At 46.8% G+C, this 23578-nt stretch overlaps 1 protein-coding gene across 1 annotated transcript in view; it reads left to right on the top strand.

Annotated features, from left to right (window-relative positions):
• Positions 1-16499, top strand: part of Ern1 (endoplasmic reticulum to nucleus signaling 1) — a 93099-nt gene extending 76600 nt beyond the window's left edge. Inside the window, exons 12-22 of the mRNA XM_021175571.3 lie at positions 335-526; positions 1972-2239; positions 3121-3211; positions 3851-4040; positions 4477-4576; positions 4828-5027; positions 6194-6341; positions 8215-8342; positions 11662-11785; positions 12156-12223; positions 13241-16499. Coding sequence (XP_021031230.1) covers positions 335-526; positions 1972-2239; positions 3121-3211; positions 3851-4040; positions 4477-4576; positions 4828-5027; positions 6194-6341; positions 8215-8342; positions 11662-11785; positions 12156-12223; positions 13241-13453 — 1722 coding nt within the window. The 3' untranslated portion in view covers positions 13454-16499. The remainder of the gene's footprint in view (positions 1-334; positions 527-1971; positions 2240-3120; positions 3212-3850; positions 4041-4476; positions 4577-4827; positions 5028-6193; positions 6342-8214; positions 8343-11661; positions 11786-12155; positions 12224-13240) is intronic.
• Positions 16500-23578: the final 7079 nt, after the last annotated feature.

Below are 23578 nucleotides of genomic sequence, written 5' to 3' on the forward strand. Positions count from 1 at the left end.
CTGACTTAGGTGATTTTACAGGTTTTCCTTAGCTAGAAAATCTACTCTCAGAAGAGTTGTAGATGTATCATTGAAATTTATCATTGAAAAATTTTAAAGAAAGGTATTTCCAAATATATTGTTCTAAAATCTCTGAACAATGGCAGCATCGCTGTAGAATTGTATGGTCTCTCACAGCAATTGCTTAAAGAGGGAACAGTTATCTGGTCCATCAGAATTTGGTGAACTAGAAAAAAAATTCATTTTAGTCCTACATTTTAAATAGAAAGGCTTCTCTCGAGTGCCAAGTTGATCTATATCTGGCTAGACATTTAGAAAATCTCTTCCATACAAGGTTATCAACATAGTTGGCCAGACTTCAGACAACACACCGACCACCGTATCTCAGGATGTGGAGGAGAAGCTCTCTCGTGCCCCTGCCAAGCCTGAGGCCCCCGTGGACTCCATGCTCAAGGACATGGCTACGATTATCCTGAGCACCTTCCTGCTGGTTGGATGGGTGGCGTTCATCATCACTTATCCCTTGGTAAGGCTTTGCTCTTTCTTAGTATCCTCCAAGTTCTGGTACCCTTGTCAGTCACTGGGTGTCAGTCAGGGCTACACAAAAGCAGGCAACATGTTTCATATTTAAAAGTCAGTGTTTGAGACAGATGTGGTATTACACATACTGTAGCACTTAGAACTTTAAGGCTACCCTGGTCTACATAGCAAGTTTAAAACCAGCCAGGGCTATATTGTGAGGGGGAAAAAGAGAAGCATTTGCTTATCTTCAAAAACATCATTAGAGATACTAGCTTCTCCTAAAAGAGCAGTTTTGTTTTGTTTTTTAAAGATTTATTTTATATATGTGACTACACTGTCAGTGTCTTCAGACACACCAGAAGAGGGAGTCAGATCCCATTACAGATGGTTGTGAGCCACCATGTGGTTGCTGGGATTTGAACTCAGGACCTCTGGAAGAGCAGTTCTCCAGCCCCCAAAAGAACAATTTGTAACTAAATCTTAGTGTTTTTTAAGAAAGGGTAAACTAGCTGATATATAGCTCTGCCTAGGATTATTTAAAATAGTTAATTGAATTGTGTTTTTAAAGGAAGGCTAGATAACAGATGAAAATGTGCTCCTCACACTACTTAGGAGTGAGACCTGCTGACGGGTAAAGACTGGTAGAGTGGCTCCTTTCACTTCCTAGTTACAAACAAGTCAAATAGTGCTGATCTATTTGAGTAGGGAAGACAGAAGTCCCCTCAGCAAGCCTGTGGAATTGTCTCAGAATACAGCACATAGGCAGCTCACATCTCCATCGGGTAGGGAAGACAGATTTTGTATGCTTTGCTTTCTGTGGGCAAAGTGTCATTACCTAATCTTTTTAACTTCACACAGCCCTGTGAGGTCATTATTTATTCTCTGTCCACAGAAAAAGAAACTAGACTCGGGGAGGCAGTGTGCCTTCCTGGGCTACTAGGTGGCACTCCCAGAACTTTGACCCCAGATTCAAAAAGAGCTAGAAAACTCCCTTTTAGTGCACCTTCCATGCCCAGGCAAGAATGTGTACAGGCCACTGATGTTTCTCCTGATGGTGAAGCAGAGCTTTCAGAGTATTGAGAAGAGGGTCTGCACAGCAGGAAGATGGGACTAGGCCCTGAGGAGCAGGGCCTTAGCCAGGCACCAGGTTCATCCCCACCCACACTGCTTCCAGCATGCCTTCTAGACTTTGGGCCCCCCTGTTCCAACCTCTATTCAGGGACAGCTTCTCTTGGTGACCACTTAATCTTACCAGCCCCCTCCAGAGTTAGACTGTGGGCCCTGCAGAAGTGTAAGATTACTGAATCAACTCTGTCTTGTTATGGCTTCTCTCTGACCTTGTGCCTTAGCATTCAAATAAGGCCAGCCTGACTCATTGACCACAGGAACACCTCTCCCTCTGACTTGTTTCTACTTGGAACTAGCCTGGCTGTGCGATTCTCTTCACAGAGCATGCATCAGCAGCGTCAGCTCCAGCACCAACAGTTGCAGAAGGAGCTGGAGAAGATTCATCTCCTGCAGCAGCAGCAGCTGCCCTTCCATCCACACGGAGACCTTGCCCAGGACCCCGAGTTCCTGGGTTCATCTGGCCCCTTCTCAGAGAGCTCGGGCACCAGCAGCCCCAGCCCATCCCCCAGAGCCTCCAACCACTCCCTCCACTCCAGCAGCTCTGCCTCCAGGGCCGGCACCAGCCCCTCTCTGGAGCAGGATGATGAGGGTAAATAGTTCCCCATTTTATCTGGGAGCAATACCTGGAACACAGAGCAAGCATGCTCTTCCCGGATTCCTGAGGGCTCACTATGTTCTTTCTCCCCTGGATTCCTCCTACCCACTGATCTCTGGATAAAAGACTGTGAACTGCTATTGGCCAGAGAGAAGTTTCCCATCTTCCCATCTGGCTTAAGTGAATTTTTTTTTTTTTTTTTTTGAGACAGGGTTTCTTTGTAGCCCTGGCTGTCCTGGAACTCACTTTGTAGACCAGGCTGGCCTCGAACTCAGAAATCTGCTTGCCTCTGACTCCCAAGTGCTGGGATTAAAGGCAAGTGCCACCACGCCCAGCTTAAGTGAATTCTTAAGATCAGCCACTGGCCAGGTTCAGAAATGAAGCAATGGCCTATTTTCCTATTGGGGGCTTAGACATTGTCAGGCCACATCCTGGGAGGATTGCCATAGAGATTGTGGAGGAACCCTAGCGCTTCTAGTTCTAAGCAAACTCTTTGTTTTACTGTCAGACCACACTGGGATGTTTTAGATATGGATCTTTGAGGTAGTCCTTGTTGATGTTGTTATTGCTGTTGTTCACTATTAACTAAATATGAGGTTCCACACAGAATTCGTCTCCTTGGAAAAGTTTAAGACTCCTGAGATAATGTAAAAATGATGTAAAAGCAGAAATAGAACATAGGAGCAGGGGCAAAATGTTGGGGAGGAGGCAGTGGTCCTGATCAGTGGGCCTGACTCTTGCCCGCCAGGAGTCTGGGAATATAGAGCCTCTTAAACTCCACATCTTACTCAGAAATCTGGAAGCCCTTTCATTCTTAAAGGTCTTTAGGTGATGTCCGTTTAAAATGATCTCTTCTTTTTCCTGTTTTGTCCCAGATGAGGAAACCAGAATGGTGATTGTTGGGAAAATTTCATTCTGCCCCAAGGATGTCCTGGGTCATGGAGCTGAGGGCACAATTGTATACAAGTGAGTGGTATGGCCCAGTCCCCCAGCTATGTGAATCTTGTCAGGTCTGGAGGCCTAGCAGGTCAAAGTGATGATCAAGGCAGGTGAGCCTCACCTCCAGTAAGTTCCCACACTGTCTTAAGAGTTTCTGCTGCTGTGATAAAAAACACCATGACCAAAAGCAACTTGGGGAAGAAGGGACTTATTCTACTATACTTCCACATCACAGTCAGGATGTGAACTCAAGGCAGGAACCGAAATAGAAGCCATGGAGAAGTGCTGCTTACTGGCCTGCTCCTCTTGGCTTGCTCAGCCTGTCTCTTCTATACCCCAAGAGCACCTGCCCAGGGGTGATACCCCTCACAGTGTGCTGGGCAATCACCAATTCACAAAGCATACTACAGAATTGCCTATGGGCAAATCTTAGGGAGCTGTATTTTCAGTTAGGAGTCCATCTTCCTGAATGACTCTAGTTTGTGTCAAGTTGACTTAGTACTAGTCAGGACAGCAACTGTGAGTTGCTGGTGGTTGGCCAAGGCCTCTGGATCTGGAAGCTGAGGAGGCTGATACTGGAATAAGGAGCAGTGGCATCTTATAGAGCTGATCTCATGTCTACAGCCCAGTGTGCACTAACAGACTCAGCTACTCCTTGTCCTACAGAGGTATGTTTGACAACCGAGATGTGGCCGTGAAGAGGATCCTCCCTGAGTGTTTTAGCTTTGCCGACCGTGAGGTCCAGCTGCTTCGAGAATCAGACGAGCACCCAAATGTGATCCGCTACTTTTGCACAGAGAAGGACCGGCAGTTCCAGTACATTGCCATTGAGCTGTGTGCAGCCACCCTACAAGAGGTGGGTCTAGCTGGCTTTCTAGTACCCAGGGTCAGTGACAGCTTTGCCACAGCCACTAGCCTCTTTTCCCACTAACTGGCATTTGTTCAGGAAGTATATATTTACTATGCTTTTTTTTTTAGATTTATTTATTATTATATGTAAGTATACTATAGCTGTCTTTAGAGACACCACAAGAAGGTGTCAGATCTCATTATGCATATGGTTGTGAGCCACCATGTGGTTGCTGGGATTTGAACTCAGGACCTTCAGAAGAGTAGTCAGTGCTCTTAACCGCTGAGCCATCTCTCCAGCCTTATTTACTCTTCTTAAACTTGTATATGTATATGCACACACATACATATATACATACATACACATCCACTTGAACACCAGTCACAAATACAGAGTTCTGAAGGTTATATGCTGTGACCTTGCCAATGTGTGTCTCTTACAGTATGTGGAGCAGAAGGACTTTGCCCACCTTGGCCTAGAGCCCATCACCCTGCTTCATCAAACCACCTCAGGCCTGGCACACCTGCATTCTCTCAACATTGGTAAGCGTATCCTCTTTGCCAGGCTAAAAGGCCCCAGGTTAGGGCGGCTTCCTGACCTTCATAGGAGAAAGGGGTATGTAAGTGGTCTCTTGACAGGTTGTGCAGGAATTTGAGAAAAACCTTAGGTAACTGAACACTGAACATTTTGAAGATGACAGCAGGTGTTTAGGAAGCTGACAAAGATCCACAGCCCATGTAGGAAGCTGGGGTCACTCATGGTAAGCATGGATGAATTTGGGGTTTTCTCCTAGTTCACAGAGACCTGAAGCCCCACAACATTCTCCTCTCCATGCCCAACGCACATGGCAGGATCAAGGCGATGATCTCTGACTTTGGCCTCTGCAAGAAGCTGGCAGTGGGCAGGCACAGTTTCAGCCGCCGTTCAGGGGTACCTGGCACTGAAGGGTGGATCGCCCCAGAGATGCTGAGTGAAGACTGTAAGGACAACCCTGTAAGTAAATGGCAATATTTTTAAAGAAAACCACAGCACCAGCCCATTATATTCCAAGGTTTGGGTGCCAGGCATATCTGCTTACAGAATGACATCCCTTCAAACGTCTCATGTTCTAAGACAGACAGGTGTGAACAGTGTCTCTCCCAACCCTTCCATCACTTGTACCCTCTTTTCCTTTGGGAACCTGGAGAGTCAGGCCTTGTCTACAATGAGCAGACCTCCAATTTTCATTTCCCCAGACTTTTATTTTAACAATTGCTAGACATACAGAAAACTGGAAGAATATTAAGACCTATGTACTTCCACCCCAAGCCACTGTTAATACATAATACATTTGTCTGTCTTCCTCTCTTTACCTGCGGCTATGCCATGTACTTATAAAGGAGCAGATATCTTGGCCCCTCACCACTAAATGCCGCAGCCCTGTTTTCTAAGGACAGACCCTCTCCTACCACCTCCCTGCCACACCCGAGCCACCAGCATCTCCCTGTCCTATTTCTTAACACTCGTCCATGTTCGCATTCCCCCAGAAACCCCCAAGGCTTTCCCAGCCAGTTTTGTCTTCCAGGACTCCGTCAAGTGCTGAACTGGACTGCATCTCCGCATCCCCGCAGCCTCCCTCCCTGTTCTGTTCTCTGATGCTTACTCTTGAGACGCCCTTTAATCCCCACTCTTAGCTGCTTGCTCGTTTCCTCATGGTATCGCTTCACAGCTCTCTGCATTTTCTGTAAGCTAGAAGTTAAGACTAGAGGCTTGTTTAGATTCCAGAGAAGAGGCAGGTGGATCTCTGAGTTCAAGGCCAGCCTGGTCTACACAAAGAAACCCTGTCTTGAAAAACAAAATAAAACAACTGTGTAAATTCAAGAGAAATGTTTCAGGCAAGAATAGATTACAGGTCTTTGCCAAGGATGAGTGTGATGGCAGATTGCACCCTGATCAGTGACTAGCTTGTGGCACCTGGCAGAGCCAGCATCCCAGATTGTCAGCCCATAAGCCAATGACCTTGACATTAATCGGAACACTAGGGCAATACTTCAGGGTGTCCCCTTGCTGTTTTGGACAATTCACATTCATTAGCCACTGATCAGTAGGGGCTGAAGTGAAGTCAGGGCTGTGAGTGAAGTGACGGCTATCTGAGACATCCGACTCTGTGTTTCTTTCAGACCTACACGGTGGACATCTTTTCTGCAGGCTGTGTCTTTTACTATGTCATCTCTGAGGGCAACCATCCTTTTGGCAAATCCTTGCAGCGGCAGGCCAACATCCTCCTGGGCGCCTGCAACCTTGACTGCTTCCACTCAGACAAGCATGGTGAGCAGGTGGTCTGGCCGGCAGCACCTTCCAACACACTGCCTGTCTGACCTCAGGAAGTGCTGAGTCATACAAAGCACCACAGTATGAAAAGATTAAAATGAAATAATTGTTTTGCTTATGAGTTTTCCCCTTATGCATTGTAGAAAAACACATTAGCATAAAGACCCATATTTTTTCTTTTTCTTTTTTTTTTTCTTTCTTTCTTTTTTTTCTTTTTCTTTTGTTTTTCGAGACAGGTTTCTCTGTGTAGCCCTGGCTGTCCTGGAACTCACTCTGTAGACCAGGCTGGCCTCGAACCCAGAAATCCACCTGCCTCTGCCTCCCAAGTGCTGGGATTAAAGGTGTGCACCACCACAACCGGCTTCTTTTTTTAAAGATTTATTTATTTCATTTATATGAGTACATTGTAGCTGTCTTTAGACACACCAGAAGAGGGAAATCAGATCTCATTACAGATGGTTGTGAGCCACCATGTGGTTGCTGAAAATTGAACTCAGGACCTCTGGAAGAGCAGGTGGCCAGTGTTCTTAACCGCTGAGCCATCTCTCCAGCCCCCATATTTTCATTATACAGAGATGGGTATCTGCTGTCAATTCCTTTGTATGTGTTATTCTAATTGCCTATCTAGATATGTGTACTTACTTTTATAAAAGTGGATCTGGGAATAGTGGCACACAGTTTTAATCTCAGCACATCAGAGGCATGTGCTATAAATCTATAAATTCAAGGCCAACCTGATCTACATAGTAAGTTCTCAGACAGCCAAGACTGCACAGCAACAAAAAGATGTAGTTGAGGGATTAGCAAGATGGCTCAATGGCTAAAGGCATTTGCCTGAACACCTAATGACTGGAGTTTAATCCTAGGACCCACTCACATGGTAGAAGGAGAGAACTAACTTCCTACAAGTTGTCCTCTGACCTCCACATGTGTGCTGTGTCACATATACATGTCCTCCCCTACACATACATGCATGCATGCATACATACATATATACATACATATGGGTGGTTGAACATACCTGTAATCCTAAAACTTAGGATGCTGAATCTCAAATTTGAGATCAGCCTAGGATACACAGAGAGTTCCAGGTAAGTCTGAGCTGCTTGGCCCCTGGTGGAAGTGGGGATGGGGTTCAGTCATACATTTACAATAGTCTCATTTTTTCAAATTCATCTTTTTTTGTTCGTTTTGTTTGTTTGTTTTGGGGGGGTTGTTTTTTGTTTTTTTTTTTTAATTGGTTTAATTAGGGTCTCTTTGTGTAGTTCAGGCTAGCCTAGGTCTTCCTGGGTAAGTCAGACTTGTCTCAAAATCATGATCTTCCTGCATCAGCTTCCTGAGTACTGATATTACAAGCCCATTTCACCTTACTTTGAACATCTATCTAACCATCCAGGCTTACCCCACCACCCTCTTAACAGCTCAGGTTTGGGATATTTTTAGTCACTACTTTTCACAAGCCACATAGTGAACATCTGTTATGAACTGATGTTTGGTGTGAGTTTTTCATTATTTTATTACAATCAATTCCTTTAGCAGAAGGTGGTATCAAAGGGCATGCAGGGGCTTGGGAGATGGCGCAGGTGGTAAGGTGCTTACCGGGAAAACATGAGGACTTGAGTTTGGATCCTAACACCCAGGACAGAGAGGCAGAGACAGGAGGCTCCAGTGCTTGCCGGGCAGCCAGGCCGGCTGAATCGGTGATCCCAAGTTCAGTGAGAGACTCTGACCTCTGTAAGCCTGCATGCAAACCTGTACGCATATATGTAACAGAAGCACACAACTGTAGGGGACCACATACATTTGTAAGGCTTCTGATATTTCATCTGGTTATAAGTTGGAAATAATGGGTTTATTTTTTCCTCTTTAGAGGACGTCATTGCTCGTGAATTGATAGAGAAAATGATTGCAATGGATCCCCAGCAGCGTCCCTCTGCAAAGCACGTGCTGAAACACCCCTTCTTCTGGAGCCTGGAGAAGCAGCTCCAGTTTTTCCAGGTATTGGGTCTGTTTCTCCATCAAAGTCCTAATGTCCTCCAGATTCTCAAAAGGTAAAAAGGACAGTGAGAAAAACCAACGACTTATAGTCTACAACCAAGACAAATGTGATTGACATTTGCTGGTAGATTCTATGTGTAAAGGGAATGTACTAGGATGGCTCACACAGTGCAGGCTAGGTAGTCTAGTCATGACCATCTACACCCTGGGGAGACTGAGAGCCAGTAGCTGCTCAGTCCACAAAACTGGGTTGCCTCAGCAGCTAGTCTGCACTGAAGACCTGGAAGATTAGAGACCCCCTGGTTTTAGGCCACAGTGGAAGGCTGAAGGAGCAGGGTTCTAATGCTAGGGAAGGATGACAGCAGCAACAGAATGGGACAGCAAGAAGCAAAGGCCATCGGGCAAGACTGCTTCCCTAAGACCTCTCTCTAGCAGCCCACCTGGCAGAGGGTGCTCTCTGTGCTGGGGGGAGGCCCTTTGCTCTAGGCTAATCCTTTCTGGAACTACCCTCACAGACCCACCCAGGCATATGTCTTTTTTTTTTTTTTTTTTTTTTTTTTTTTTTGGTTTTTCGAGACAGGGTTTCTCTGTGTAGCCCTGGCTGTCCTGGAACTCACTTTGTAGACCAGGCTGGCCTCGAACTCAGAAATCCGCCTGCCTCTGCCTCCCGAGTGCTGGGACTAAAGGCGTGCGCCACCACGCCCAGCTCAGGCATATGTCTTATTGACAACTGAAATTTACTGTCATATTTTGAATGTTTTCATATAAATAGTAGTATAATTAGGATCAAACTATATATAGTGTTATATCCTGCTTTTTAAAACATATACATAAAATTATGACTATAACATTCTATCATATGAGTGTACCCAATTTTTTATTTCTTTTAAAAGATTAGATTTTTTTATATATATTTATGAATGTTTTGCCTACACGTGTGTCTGTGCACCATATGTGTACCTGGTGGCTGTGGAGTTAAGAAGAGTGTGGCAGATCCCTGGAAAGGAAGCTACAGAAGATTGTGAGACACCGTGTGGATGCTAGGAACCAAACCCAGGTCCTCTGTGGAAGTGGGAAGTGCTCTTAACTACTGAGCCATCTCTCCAGCCCCTAACTGTGCCCTAATTGTTAAACTTTATATCTGGGGATCCCTAATGGTCACACAGGTACACTGGTGCTCCAAAGAGCTCCTCTTTCCATCCTCCAGTTTTAGCAAGTGTTCATTTCTATGCTGTTCCACACCCAGATAACTTTTTAAAGATTTCTTCTTGATGTGTGTCAGTGTATACTTACTTTGCAGAGACAGGTGTATGAATGTGTAGCATATACTTGCCCTGGTATCCACAGAGGCCAGCATGGAGTACTGGCTCCCCTGAAACAAGGTACAGATGATTGTAGGCTGCCGGAAGGGGTCTGGGAACCAATCCTAGTCCCCTGTGAGAGCATAAAGTGCTCTTAACTATTGAGATGTCTTTTGAAGCAAATCTCAAATACCATATAATTCCATTCAGTGTCATAAATTCAAACATCTCTTTAAGTTTTTTTTTCTATTGTCTTTTTCTCAAATCTCATTTTGTTTAGTATATACTGTGGGGCTAAAATTTAAGGTCAGTGGCTCAGAACTCCTTTGGCAAGTGACAGGGCTGTGGTTCTGTGACATTATCAAGTGACTTTGTATAGACTATTTGTGGGTATTAGGTGGCATGAGATGAGTAAGTCATGAAGAGTAGGGTTGGGGCAGCAGGAGTTTCTCCTGGGAAGCACCCGACTTAGAATGGACACTCACATAGTCTGGAGCTTGGCAGGGGCCTTGGCTATAGAGATGCCCAGAACATATGCTCCTTGAAGGCAGGACTTTCTGGATAATTGTAATCATTGTTCTGTCCTGGTGCTTAGTGATCATTCAAATGTCTTTGGGGTAAAGGGTCCAGTATCTTATTCCAGCTCAGCAGCACAATTGGTCACTGTATGCCACAGGTTATAACATGAAAATTCTCAAGTCTAGGTTACTAGACAAAACAGACAACAGAAATATATATGAAGACCTTAACCTCACATGAAAGAGTTAGTGTATCTAAATTGTATATCTGGCAAAGATGGCTGGCTTCTTTTCTATCAACCAGCTGTGACTAACTAGTTACTTTGCAACTCTGAAACATGTTTCCACCATGCCCACCAGGAGAGTCTAACAGTCTAGTCTCTGCAAAGTAGTTGGTTTTACATTTATTTATGTGTGTGTGTTTGTGTGTTGGTGTATATGTGGAGGTCAGAAGAGCTTTTGTGAATATCAGTTCTCTCCTTCCATCATCTGAGTTCAGGAATAAAATTCAGATCATCAAGCTTGAAGGCCAGTACCTTCCCCTGCTGACCCATCCTGCCAGCCTTTCTTCGAGGCGTTTCCCTGTAAGTTCAAATAGAAATTCAGCCAGTACACTGGTCATGCTAGCTTACACCTGTAGCCCATAACCTGTAATCTCATCACTCTGGAGGTAGAAGCAAAAGAACGATGAGTTCAGTCATTTTCTGCTATGTAGCAAGTTCAAGGCCAGCCTGAGCTACATTAGACTGTCTTGGAGAAAAAAAAAAAAAAAAGGAAAAATTATCCAGTCTGATTTTTCCTTTATCAAAGTACTATGTAACTGACTCTTCCAAGGGCTCAGCATTGATGTGTGGGCTCATCATTCCATCTCATAGCCGTTATTACTGGCAGGGGCTCTGAAGGCTAGTACATAGGCTACCCACTCTTGACCCTCCCTTCCCTCCTACAGAGCTGGAAGCCCAGTAGGGCCAGATCCCACACCTACCACCCAGTGCTCTTGAAAAGAGGGCTCTTCATAGCTTCTCTAGTGCTCAAGTGAGGTGTTATGACCTTCTGGCTAGCCATTGAGATGCCCTGTTTCAAGGATATCTGAAGCGCAGAATGAATTAAGCTTTCCCCTTTATGCTTCAGCTCCCTGGAAAATGTGTTTTGTACCTGTAGCTCTTTGTAAATGTGCTCTGTGTGAGTGTGAACTTCCAGAGGTGGATGTGTGCCCTGCATACAGGTACACCTCTATAACATCTCTCTCGTCATAGAAGGGATCTCTGCAAGTTTGTCCCAGTGAGTGAGGGATAAATCTGCTCACAGGGGGAAAGTCAGTGGATCAGGGTAGGTGCCTGCGGCTTTGAGGCTTTGAAGCTTTGAGGAGCCTGCAGCTTAGACCTAAGAGGAATGTCAGTTTGCTTACAGCTCACACTCCAGTGCCTGCTCTGTAGCTTAGCGTGGACGAACCCCAAATCCCTACCCTGACCAGCACCTGTTTCCTGTTTTCCCTCACAGGATGTAAGTGACCGAATAGAAAAGGAGGCCTTAGACGGTCCAATCGTACGGCAGTTGGAGAGAGGCGGGAGAGCTGTGGTCAAGATGGACTGGCGGGAGAACATCACTGTCCCCCTGCAGACAGGTGACCATGCTAAAGGCAGGAGGAGACATTTTGAAAGCTGCAACTATTTCTGAGAACTTGATGTAGACAAGGCAGCTCCAGCTGTTGGAATTCCAAATCCCTCTTCTTGGATTTGAGACTTATTTGAGCATGTCCTTGTGGGCTTGGTCAAAGCGATGCAGTTTTACGTTTGTCCCTTAGTGACAGGCTGGTGATAACGATGTGCTCTAAGATGCTGAACTCCAGAAGAGCACCACCTTTATTTAGGTCCAAGAGGTAGCATCTTTTGTCTTGACTGAGAGTTTGTATCACTTTAGTTCAGTTGCAAGAGCCCAGGAGTTCTCTGTAAAAATGTACCTACTTAACCATGCATCCCTTTATGTTCTTCTAGATCTGCGCAAATTCAGAACGTACAAAGGTGGCTCTGTCAGAGATCTCCTCCGAGCCATGAGAAACAAGGTAAAGGACTTGTGAGGACTTGGGGAGGGGAGGTGGCCACAGCAGAGACTGATGGCTTATGTTCATTTCTGTGTATTTTTTTCTTACAATGGATCCTATCTGGGCAGTCTCAGCTGGGTTTGACAAGTATTTTAGTTACCGTTCTATTCTGTAAACAGACACCATGAACAAAAGAAGCATTTTAACTGGAAGCTTGCTTACAGTTTTAGAGGGTGAATCTATGACCATCCTGGCAGGGAGCATGGCGGCAGACAGGCAGGCATGGGGCTGAAGCAGTAGCTGAGAGTTTATATTCTGATCCACAAGCTGGAGGTAGAGAAAGACACTGGGCCTGGCATGGGCTTTTGAAACCTCAAAGCCCACCCTCAATGACACACCTCCTCCAACAAGGCCACGCCTCCTAATCCTGGGTCCACCAACTGGGAACCACACCTTCAAATCTATGAGCCTGTGGGGACCATTCTCATTCTAGCCACCACAACCAAGTAAAAAGGCCATGTCTTCCCTCAGAATTTCTCTCCAAAGACTAGAATGCAGGGTTAAGCTGTAAGGGCTAGTCTTGGGGTATGTGTGCTGACAGCCAGTGTATAAATACTCTCTAATAGGAACCCCTGGTTACTTTCCTGTGTAAGGCCAGGTCTTCAGTGATCTGGGACGGTTCCTCTGTGTCCTCTTAGAGCCCTAGGAATGCTCTTGACCTGTGCTGTCACCAAGCAGCCTTCACACAAGGCAGACCTCAGTCACAGAAGCAGCCTCCAAGCCTATTGGCACAAACACTCCAATCCCACGGCCTTCATAGGAGGCCTGTGCTCTCTTCCTGGCAGCCTGTACCCCAGTGAAGCTAAAGCTACTCTCCCTAAGCCAAGCCTTACCTGCTTGGAGCTTTACTTCTGGAGGAAGAAAGGCTACAGGACAACTGGGATGTACCATGGTGCATGCATCTCGTGTCCTTTCCTTACAGAGAAGCCCTTAGCACTGTTGCCTGGCTGTTAAAGCTGTGTCTCTGCTCATTCACAGAAACACCACTACCGGGAGCTCCCTGTGGAGGTTCAAGAGACGCTGGGCTCCATCCCAGATGACTTTGTGCGTTACTTCACTTCCCGCTTCCCCCACCTCCTCTCTCACACCTACCAAGCCATGGAGCTGTGCAGACACGAGAGACTCTTCCAGACCTACTACTGGCACGAGCCCACAGAACCCCAGCCTCCAGTGATTCCAGATGTCCTCTGAGCTAGGGCAGCCCTCTGGTCTGGTGGCCCCAACAATGACCATGGGCCCGATCTCTGCAGTCATAGTTTGTTGCCTCTGGGATTAGCAGGAAGACTAAGCTTCTCAAATCAAGTGCCTTGAGCTGCTGATCTGCAGCCAGAAGAGGATACCGCTGATCCTAGGACGCAGGGGAAGATGGTCCCTGTGACTACAGAGACCTGAGCAGATGTGGCCCTGAAACCTTGTAGTGAAGAACGTCTGCGAAGGTGGCCTATCCCAGAGGCTGCAAAGAGAACAGCATCAGCCTTTCACCGGATGAGCTTGCTTCCACTTCGCTTTCTTTCTAAAATTCCTGTGGGACGGCATTTTGGGGGGCCTTTCAGTGAGAGTGGAAGAATCCGGTTTTGCCTGCATGGTGGAAGCAGCCTGGTTGGGGTATAGCATGTGCAGCCTCTGATAGAAATGGTTTGAGAGATGTGGGGTGCTAAGAAAGAGATGTTCAGAGGTGTTGACATGGGGATAGGAGGCACCTCCAAGTTACTGATAGCCCGTGTTGCCTCATGCAGCAAGTTGTGAGAGTGGCTTCTGGAGACTAGTTAGCAATGCTGTGGACACTGACATGTGCTGTGGGTCTGGAAGATGAAGCAGACACTCAGTTCTGGATGTGGTGCTGGCCCAGCACAGTGACCTAAATAGTGGCCCCTGATAGGTTGAATCCTGGCTATGTGGGCCAGAGATGAGTTTCCTGGCCACCAGGTGGCAGCTAAGACCAGACAGGGACAGAGACAGGTTGTCAGGGCCAGAGAGGAGCAACTAGAGGGAGCTTCCCAGTCACTCAGAGACGCTCAGAACTAGAAGGTGAGTGATATGGTCCCTCTACCCCAGAGGCCAGCAGATTAGCGCATCAGTGAATCAAGGCCCTGGGGGTAGAGAGCCAAGGTCAGGCTACCACAGACTCTGTAGGCCAGCTTTTATGTTTCTCCTGGCAGGTTTTAATAAGTGAATTTTGATCATATTGCAGAAAGCTACATTTGCATAAATAAATTAAATGTAGCTTGATGCTTGTGAAGAAGAAATGCAAGATATATCTTCTGTATTATGTGTTACCAAAAATCACCATTCCCTCAAGAATGTAGACCATTGTGTAATGCTGAAGAGGAAGACATTCTAGCAACACTGTAAACGTATTAATGTCAAAGTCATTACATCAGTACCATGTTTCTCTAGGCCTAGTTTTTAATTTTAGTTCCAATCAGAATCTATTGTCTTCTCCCTTCCAGGAGCCTTAGAGGCTCCTGGAGTCAGGGTCTGTGGGGGAATCTGTGTAGGATCCCTGGAGCCAGCCACGGTTTCTATTGTATAGCCATGGGGAGCTGAGGCGATCAGTGACCTCAGCAGCACTGCACTGACTGGAGTCCTGCCCCTGTGTCCCCTAAGAGGGCTTCTGGGTATGCTGGTACCAGGGCCACTTACCCAAAGCTCCCCTGCTGCTGTAAAATTTGATTTTCTTACTTTCATGGTGGCCAAAGAGGACTTTTTCTTAACCTCCTACATCTTTGGACCTCATGGGTGACCCTGTTTAGACCCTGGAACCTCAACCCCATGTGTGGCTCCCTGCTCACTTCTTAGCATAGCCCTTTGTCAGTGGCTGAGAGGTAACAGCCAAGACCAATGTGAGGAAGAGGAACCAATGTCACTGGGGGCTGCTGCTCGCCTTGCTCCTCGTGCCTGAGCTCCCCTTTGGGAAGTGCTGAAGTTTTTTAAAGGCTCAACTTTGTGTTACCTTCCAGTTTGAATGGAGTCAGCTTTTCAAATGTCTTTGCCGTTTATCAGATCAGCTTCTAATCAATCAAATTTCTCAAAGTCCTGTGTTCATTATATTTATTTGAAAACTTTGTGTAGAGCTAGGTGGGACATGAGATGCTTGGGACAAAGAGGAAGAATACAGGAAGACTTCTGCCTTTGAAGCCTCCTGAGAGTCAGCAGCACACAGTGTCAGGGCAGAAAGAAAACTCTAGGGGTTAGGATGGGTGTATATTTGGGGTTTGCCCTGCTTGTGCCTTAAAACTGTCCCATCTCGGAATCAGTCAGGTCTGATCAGCTCACTTTCTGCCCGTCCTCTGAGTGTGTCATGAAAGCGCTGTGAGTCTGGATGCTCAGCCGGAGATGCTGGCTTTGGGTCAAGGCAGCTCTGTAGCATTACACATCCCCAGAGGCTGCAGATTGTCTACAAGTACAGCATCTTCAGCTTTAGCATGGAATTGAGCTGTGTCTGTGATGTTGTCTTTGCTTAAACCTTGTCTTGTATTGAAATTTCAGTTTTGGAAGTGTGCCGTTTCATTAGGTACCAAAGCACTTGCACTTTTGGGAACATAGGTGTCACTTGGTAAATCACTAGGCCATCTCGAGACTGAAGGTGAACCTCTGATTGCAGAGGTGTCCCCTGCTCCCGATACAGCAGTAGCCACAGGCTCTTCCCATGATGCAATACAGAGAGGATGGAGGTCAGAGATCACTGGATATGGCTGAGTGGTTTCCACCAAATTGAGGATAGGCACGAGACTCTCCTCAGTCCACCTGACTTTGTGGAGGTTTTATGTGCATGCGATTCAGTTAGCTGCAGCAGCTCCTTTTCCCAAAGTAAAAGGCTAATCAGCTGGTTGCTGCTGTGACTGCTGCAGAGCCATCTCTGGCTGCAAGCTGTCTTGTGCTGGCCCTTGCTTGTCATCTGCAGGGCTTTGGTCCCACTCTCCAGCTGTGCCAGGATTCTTTTGTCTGCTTCTGGGTCTGCTCCGTGTTCACCACTGCCTTCATCATCATGGTCCAGAGGTGTAGCAAGAGCCAGGAGTGCAAGCAGTAGCTACCCTGGAGAGAGCCATTGAAGTTCACCCTGCTCTGTGGCTGATTTTCCAGCAGTTCTGTCCTTGCTCATCCCTCTTGTCTGGAAGCCATGGTGTTGGCCATCTGGGGCCTGACATCAGCTTCATCTGAAGGTTATCAGACCTCCACCTGAGGTCTGAATTCTTTTAAGCCAAAGTGCCTCCTCCCCTCCCCTCCCCTCCCCTCCCCTCCCCTCCCCTCCCCCCTCCCCTCCCCTCCCCTCCCCTCCCCTCCCCTCCCCTCCCCTCCCATCTTGGTTTTCATGTTGAACTAGTGAATTTCCGTGCATAAATCTGGTTGCTCTTGGCACTTCGGTCTCTTCTGTACTTACTAGAAAGCCTCCGAAGCCCGTCTGTGCTGAGCCCCCCCCCCCCCCAGAGCAGCCTTATCCACACTGCTTGCCAGAGTCCTGTGGCCCCATCTCTCCTGTTCCCCGTGTGTTTGGGTATAGTATTCCTTCCCAGTTGTCCCTAAAATTGTGACGGGGGAGTCCCCACTCACCTAAGCATTACCAGCCAGCTATGTGGCATCCCAACACGAAGACCTTGTGTAGTTCTTTTTGCAATGACATATTTATTGAATCTATTTATATTTATTTAATTTTTACTCTGAAGTATATCCGGTTACAATTGCACTTGCTTAAAGCACATCAGATCTATTTTGGACAATACCCCTGACCATTCTAAAACTGGAAAAGGAAAAGTTACACTGTATCCTGCCACCTTATGGTAGCCTTGGCTTTAAAGGGTGAATAATTTGGTCTGGGTAAAATGTTAATTTTTAGATGATTTTTTAAAAAAAATCTTGTGCCATGTGTCTTCTCTGTGGACAGTTAATTGTTTAATTGATATGTGCTGATTATGTGATTCACTCCTCTTTGTGGAAACTAAAATATTCTTTTTAGCTTTATATTTTATAAACTGCCAGATTGTACAACTTTTATGTGTATTTTTAAAGCTCATGATATGAGGATCATTATCTAAACGGCCTATTTTTTTTACCTCTTGTACAGTTTTATAATTCTGCTCATTGATGAAGGCGACTTATGCTGAGCCAACCACAAATAAAGGTAGTTTTAGATTTGGGAGTTGCCTTGTTTCTTAAAGACTAGAGTGCCGCTCAGAGCAAGGAGCCAGACCCACCCACGTCAGAGGTACAACATCTGCTCGGCCTGAACAGCTGGCATCTGCAGTAGGCTCCAGAGCTAGAACATCCTCCTTGGGGGTTGTTGAAGAAAAGACCGCTTTGAAATGTTGCAGGAAATTTCCTGAAGCACCGTTTATTGAATTTCAGGAAGGTAGCCCATTGGGACCGACCTACTTCAGAGTGGGAATTAGGTTTCCAAGTGAATAGGATCCTGGACTAAGCTACCTGGGAAGAGAGAAGATTAACTCCAGCCACCAACTGAAGAGTACGCAGGGGGACCCATGGCTCCAGCTGGATATGTAGCAGAGAACTGCTGTATCAGGCATCACTGGGAGGGGAGCCCCTTGGTCCAGTGGAGGCTTGAGGGGAATGCTAGGCTGCTGAGGCAGGAGTGAGTGGAGGGGGGGAGAGGGAGGAGGGGATGGGGGCTTGTGGAGGGGAAACTGGGAAGGGGGATAACATTTGAAACATAAATAAAATAACTAAGTTTTTAAAAAGCGCTAGGGAAGAGAGACCGTCCAACCTGGACCATGTTAGCAGCTCACACGACAGCCATGTTCCCACGAGATGTGCCGATGCAGCCTGCAGTCGAGTTAGAATCTCCCTCTGCTTCCTCTCCTCCTCCTGTCCAGAGAAGTCATGGAGGCTCCCAGGGCTCTTGCCCCAAGACAAGGGCTGTTTACAAAGCGCACACCCCAGGATCTCACTAGCCTCAGAACATCTTGCCAGACACTGGAGATGCTAACCATCCCTCCTACATCATGCCTCAGGAGCCTAGAAGGTCCTGAGACTGGTGGTCCTATCTTTTTAAGTATTAAATCTTGAGCCCAGCCACATCAGGAGACAGAGACCAACCTTTTCCATGACCCATAAAAGCATATTGAGGTTTGGTCCCCAGAGGACACTACTGGGAGGTGGTAGAGACCTTAGTCCTGGGTGGTGGTACAAGGAGGGGGACAGTCAGGTAGTTTCGAGTGTGCTCTTAAGGGGATTTGGGCACCTCCCCTTCCTCTGTTTTCTGGTTACAGAGTGTGTAAGTAGTTCATTCCTTTGGCCTCAGGGCAGCTAGAAAGGCAACTGACAAGTAGGCTGGGAGGGAGGCCAGGTCTATGCCCCAGAACTCTACCATATCCTTACAGTCACCCGGCCCCTACTTCCAGGAACTGCCATCCTGATCTCCACGGAGTTCCAGAGTAACAGGCATGAGTAGTCTGGGAGGAGCAAAGGAGTCTGGGAAAGCCAGGGTCCAGTACTGTCTCTCCCTCCACAGTGAGAGATCACATTCCCTGTAAACGACCAAGGTGGTAGTCTCCAGCACAGCAAGAGGGGCGCTGCCAGGCCCCACCACAAAGGATGACTCTATTTGCAGCTGCTCACTGGCTTAAAAAACAAAAGAACAACCCCAGGCTGGAGAGAGGGCTCAGCGGTTAAGAGCACTGCCTGCTCTCCCAGAGGTCCTGAGTTCAAGTTCTAGCACCCACGTGGTGGCTCACACCCATCTGTAATGGGATCCATTGCCCTCTTCTGGTATGTCTGAAGACAGTGACGACAGTGTATTCATGTATACAAGATAAATAAAAAGAAAAGATTCAGTTAATAATTAAAAAAAAAAAAAAAGAGCAAACAAGCTGTGTAAACCCTGTGCTTGTTGGATTTTCCCCACGCCAAACATGCAGTCTTGGGCTCTTCCAAAGGAAAGAGTGTATCAGAGTGTATCCTCCCTTCTAGTTTCCAGTTGAGCTCACTGGTTTTATTTAGCCGTGAAATAGAAAAGGGGCTGGACGTGGTCATATTTGCCTTTAATCATAGCACTCCAGAGGCAGAGGCAGGAAGATCTCTGTGAGTTTAAAGGTCAGCCTGATCTACATAGCCAGTTCCAGGTCAGCCAGGGCTGTGTAGTAAGATCTTGTCTCAGAGGGGGAAAAAAAGAGGGTGGGGGAGGCTGAGGCAAGAGGATTGCCAGGAGGAGTTCAAGTCCAGCCTGGTCCTCATAGGTACCTCCTGCATGTCTGCATGGCCTCTTCTCAGCTTTTCAGTTCCTGAATGTTTATGGATGTGTTCTTTTACGTCTATATTATTCTCCTTAAAAACAGTCCCTCGGGGGCCCAGAGAGAGAGCATACTGGTTTCCAGAGGAACCCAATTCAGTTCCCAGCACCCACATGGCATATTCCACAGCCACTCATAACTCCAGTTCCAGGGGACCCAATACCACCTTCTGGCTTCTGTGAGCACCTGGACTCATGTATACATACCCTTATGCAGACAAAACACATATACAAATAAAACTAAGATTATCAAACTGCCTGGTGACTCACACCCTTGGGAGGCTGAGGCAGGATTGCCATGAGGTCTAAACTTACCTAGGCTATCCAGTGAATTTCAGGCCAGCCTGGGCTACAGGGTGAAATCCTGTCTCAAAACACACAGTTTCTCAGGGACTCGTCTGCATCCCAACCCACCTTTGAACACAAAGGAATGTTGGGGCAGCCACCCAGCCCAGAGATGTAATTCTCATGCCTTTTAGAGAAGGTGGTGACAGGATGCTTACTTTCTCCACCACTAGGTGGCACTCGTGTGCTGTCCATCCCCAGTGCTCCTGCAGTGGCTTGTTCTTGGTGTGACCAGCCTGGATGCAGATCTGACCCCTCACCCTGCAGTGGGACTCCCCTGAAATGAGGCTGGGGTCCAGACCAAGGGAGACAAAGAGACCTAGCTTTCCTTTTTTTTTTAAACCGTTTTTATTTAGTTTGTTTTTATGTATGTGGGTGTTTTGTCTGTATACCACATATATGAAATAACCACAGAGGTCAGAAGAGGGTGTCAGATCCCATGGGACTAGTGTTACAGTTGTGAACCAGTGAGTGCTCTTAGCCACTGAACCGTCTTTCCCCCAGGGACCCGGCTTTCTAAACCCAACTCCTTCGTCGGCTGATAGGTTTTTTAATAACCCCATAGCCACAAGCTTTCCCATTACAAGTTAACATTGGCCAGAATATATGCCATCCCTGCCCCTTGAAGAGTGAAGGTGATCCTGGAACTGGGCATTCCAAGAACCCCTGCAAAAGTACAGGTGCCACTGTGTCCTTGAACAGAGGCTACAAGGACACAGATACCAACCGTAGCTACCAATCTCCGTTGTGTGCCTGTTATTTACAAACTCTTGTTCGATGGTTTTACAAATTATCTGTGTAACCCATGATTCCAGACTGACCCACAGCCTCTTATTTGGGCTCTCGGCCAATGAGTTTCCAGTTTACTGTGAAACTCTAGCCTTCTCCGTCCTGATCAACACCTTACCCTGCTTTCTGCATGTGGTTCGTTGTATATTATTTACTTAGCTCTTCTTCACTCTGCTAAAACAGTGTATACACCTGTCACCTCTTACACTGGCTGGTTTTGTGTGTCAACTTGACACAAGTTAGAGTCATCAGAGAAAAGGAGCCTCAGTTGAGAAAATGCCTCCATGAGACCCAGCTGTAAGGCATTTTCTTTATTACTGATCAGTGGGGGAGGGCCCAGCCCATGGTAGGTGGTGTCATCTCTGGACTAGTGGTCCTGGGTTCTATAAGAACACAGGCTGAGCAATCCAGGAGAAGCAAGCCAGGAAGCCACACCCTCCATGGCCTGTGCATCAGCTCCTGCCTCCAGGTTCCAGCCCTGCTTGAGTTCCTGTCCTGACTTCCTCCAATGATGGATTATGATCTGGAAGTGTTACGCTGAATAAACCCTTTCCTCCCCAACTTGCTTTTTGGTCGTGGTGTTTCATCACAGCAATAGAAACCTTAACTAAGATACTTCTCTACCCACCAAGGGAAAAGAGGGTGGGGGTCAACTCAGAATAAACAAACCATTAACAGTGTGCCCACGCTGAGCCAGTGATAAGCATAGATATCCCGATTGCTCTCTACAGGGTGGAGTGCAAGTGTGTGTTTAGAGTAGAGAATATGTGAGAACATCCCAGCTGTCCTTTCCCATCTCAAAAGAGACTGTAGGACTTTGCTTAGTGTCTTGAGAGGTGACTCCTTCTACCATATGTGTCCACCATTGCTATACACCGTCCTTCCTAGAAGCTAAACCAATGCCTCCTCTCCCCCACATCTGGGACTTTAAACCTCTAAAACCGAACTAAATATATATTTTTTCCTTTCTAAGTTTGGTCAGCAGGTGTCTTAGTCAGGGTTTCTATTCCTGCACAAACATCATGACCAAGAAACAAGTTGGGGAGGAAAGGGTTTATTCGGCTTACACTTCCATGCTGCTGTTCATCACCAAAGGAAGTCAGGACTGGAACTCAAGCAGGTCAGGGAGCAGGAGCTGATGCAGAGGCCATGGAGGGATGTTCTTTACTGACTTGCTTCTCCTGGCTTGCTCAGCCTACTCTCTTATAGAACCAAGACTACCAGCCCAGAGATGGTCCCACCCACAAGGAGCCTTTCCCCCTTGATCACTAATTGAGAAAATGCCTTACAGTTGGATCTCATGGAGGCATTTCCTCAACTGAAGCTCCTTTCTCTGTGGTAACTCCAGCTGTGTCAAGTTGACACAAAACTAGCCAGTACAGCAGGGCTGGAGAAATGGATAATTGGTTAAGAGCATTAGCTACTCTTCCAAAGGACAAGGGTTCAATTCCCACCACTGACATGGTGGCTAATAACTACCTGTAACTCCATTTCCAGGGAATCTGATGCCCTCTTCTAACCTCTATGTGCACCAGGCTTGCATGATGTACACAGAAGTATACACATAATAAAAGAAAAAACCCACATATATTATACCAGTGTGTTTCGTTGTAACAATATGATGCTGACTGATACAGATGTCTACCCCAATTTATGTCTACAATAGATGCCTCTAAAACATATGGCAGGATATTTTAAAGTTAATTTGAAGGCAGGCACTGTGGCACATGTCTTTAGTCCTAGTACCCCCAGAGGCAGAGGCAGGAATATCTTTGCATTCAGCTAAGCCTGATCTACAGAGTGATCAGGGCAGCCAGGGCTACACAGAGAAACCTGATCTGGTGGGGAGGGTGTTTGTTGTGGGAGGGGGGTTGCTTTGAAGAAATTGAGGCACAAAAGCACCAAGAGAAATTGTTCCAGAGCCAGCAGACCCCAGCATTCTTGGTTGGCATTTGTTCACAGACAGAAGATTCTGTGGACTCCTAAGATCTAATTTGTGACTTTGCTGAGTCAGAGCTTTAGCCTGTATAGGCTGTGAAACTGACCCATGGGGACAAGATCCTTTGCTTTTGAGTGAACCAAGCTGGCTGGTTTCCCAGGACCCGCCCCTAGCGCCTGGCTTTCACACTTCCTCCTTGTTAAAACAAAACCTCCCTGCTGGTGTAAATGACTTGCTAGTTGAGGCTACAGACATGAAGAAATTTTGGGTGATGATTCTTCGTCACTAAGAGGTTTTAGTGGAGTGCAGGACACAGCCAGGGAAGAGGATGCTCTGTGTCTGCTACAAGCACAGAGGACAGACAGATGGCTTATTCCATTGAAGGCCTCAAGCTGCTGCACATCAAGGAGAGCAAGCAAGCCTCCAACTCATCTGTAACTTGCAGTAAGCAGCCACCTGACACAGCTTTGTGTTCCCAAAGAACTGAAGCTGAACTTGCCTGGCCCTTTAACCAGTTTCAAATGCACGATTCTGTAGTATTATATAATCGCACCTTTCTGCAGTGGCTGAAGCATTCATGGATAGGGGTCCGCCACATTTCCAGCTGGGAAGCAAAGAGGAAGGAACATAGTCCCACGATGTCTTTCAAAGATGGTCCCTGAGTGACTTACAGATCTCCCAGAGGTCCTTACTCTCTTTGAAAGAATTTTAGGTCATGAGTTCAGGGTTCTTTCAGGCAATGGCCACTTGGCTCTGTTGTTCCTGGGCAGTGGACACATAGAACATTGTGGCAGGGAGCAGGGGGGGAGATTTGAGATACTTACTTTGTGGTAGCCAGAGAGCAGAGAGAAAGAGAAATTGAAAACTGGAATTTGAACCAACAAGGTAGCTCAGCGAAAAATGGTGTATATGGAACCCGATGACCAGAGTTCAATCCTCAGGACCCACATGGTAAGAGAGAGCTAATGTGTTCTCTTCGTCTCTGTTGCACACACATCTG

This window comes from Mus caroli, unplaced genomic scaffold (assembly GCF_978045245.1).
Source record: "Mus caroli unplaced genomic scaffold, Mus_caroli_1 scaffold_13, whole genome shotgun sequence".
NCBI lineage: Eukaryota > Metazoa > Chordata > Mammalia > Rodentia > Muridae > Mus > Mus caroli.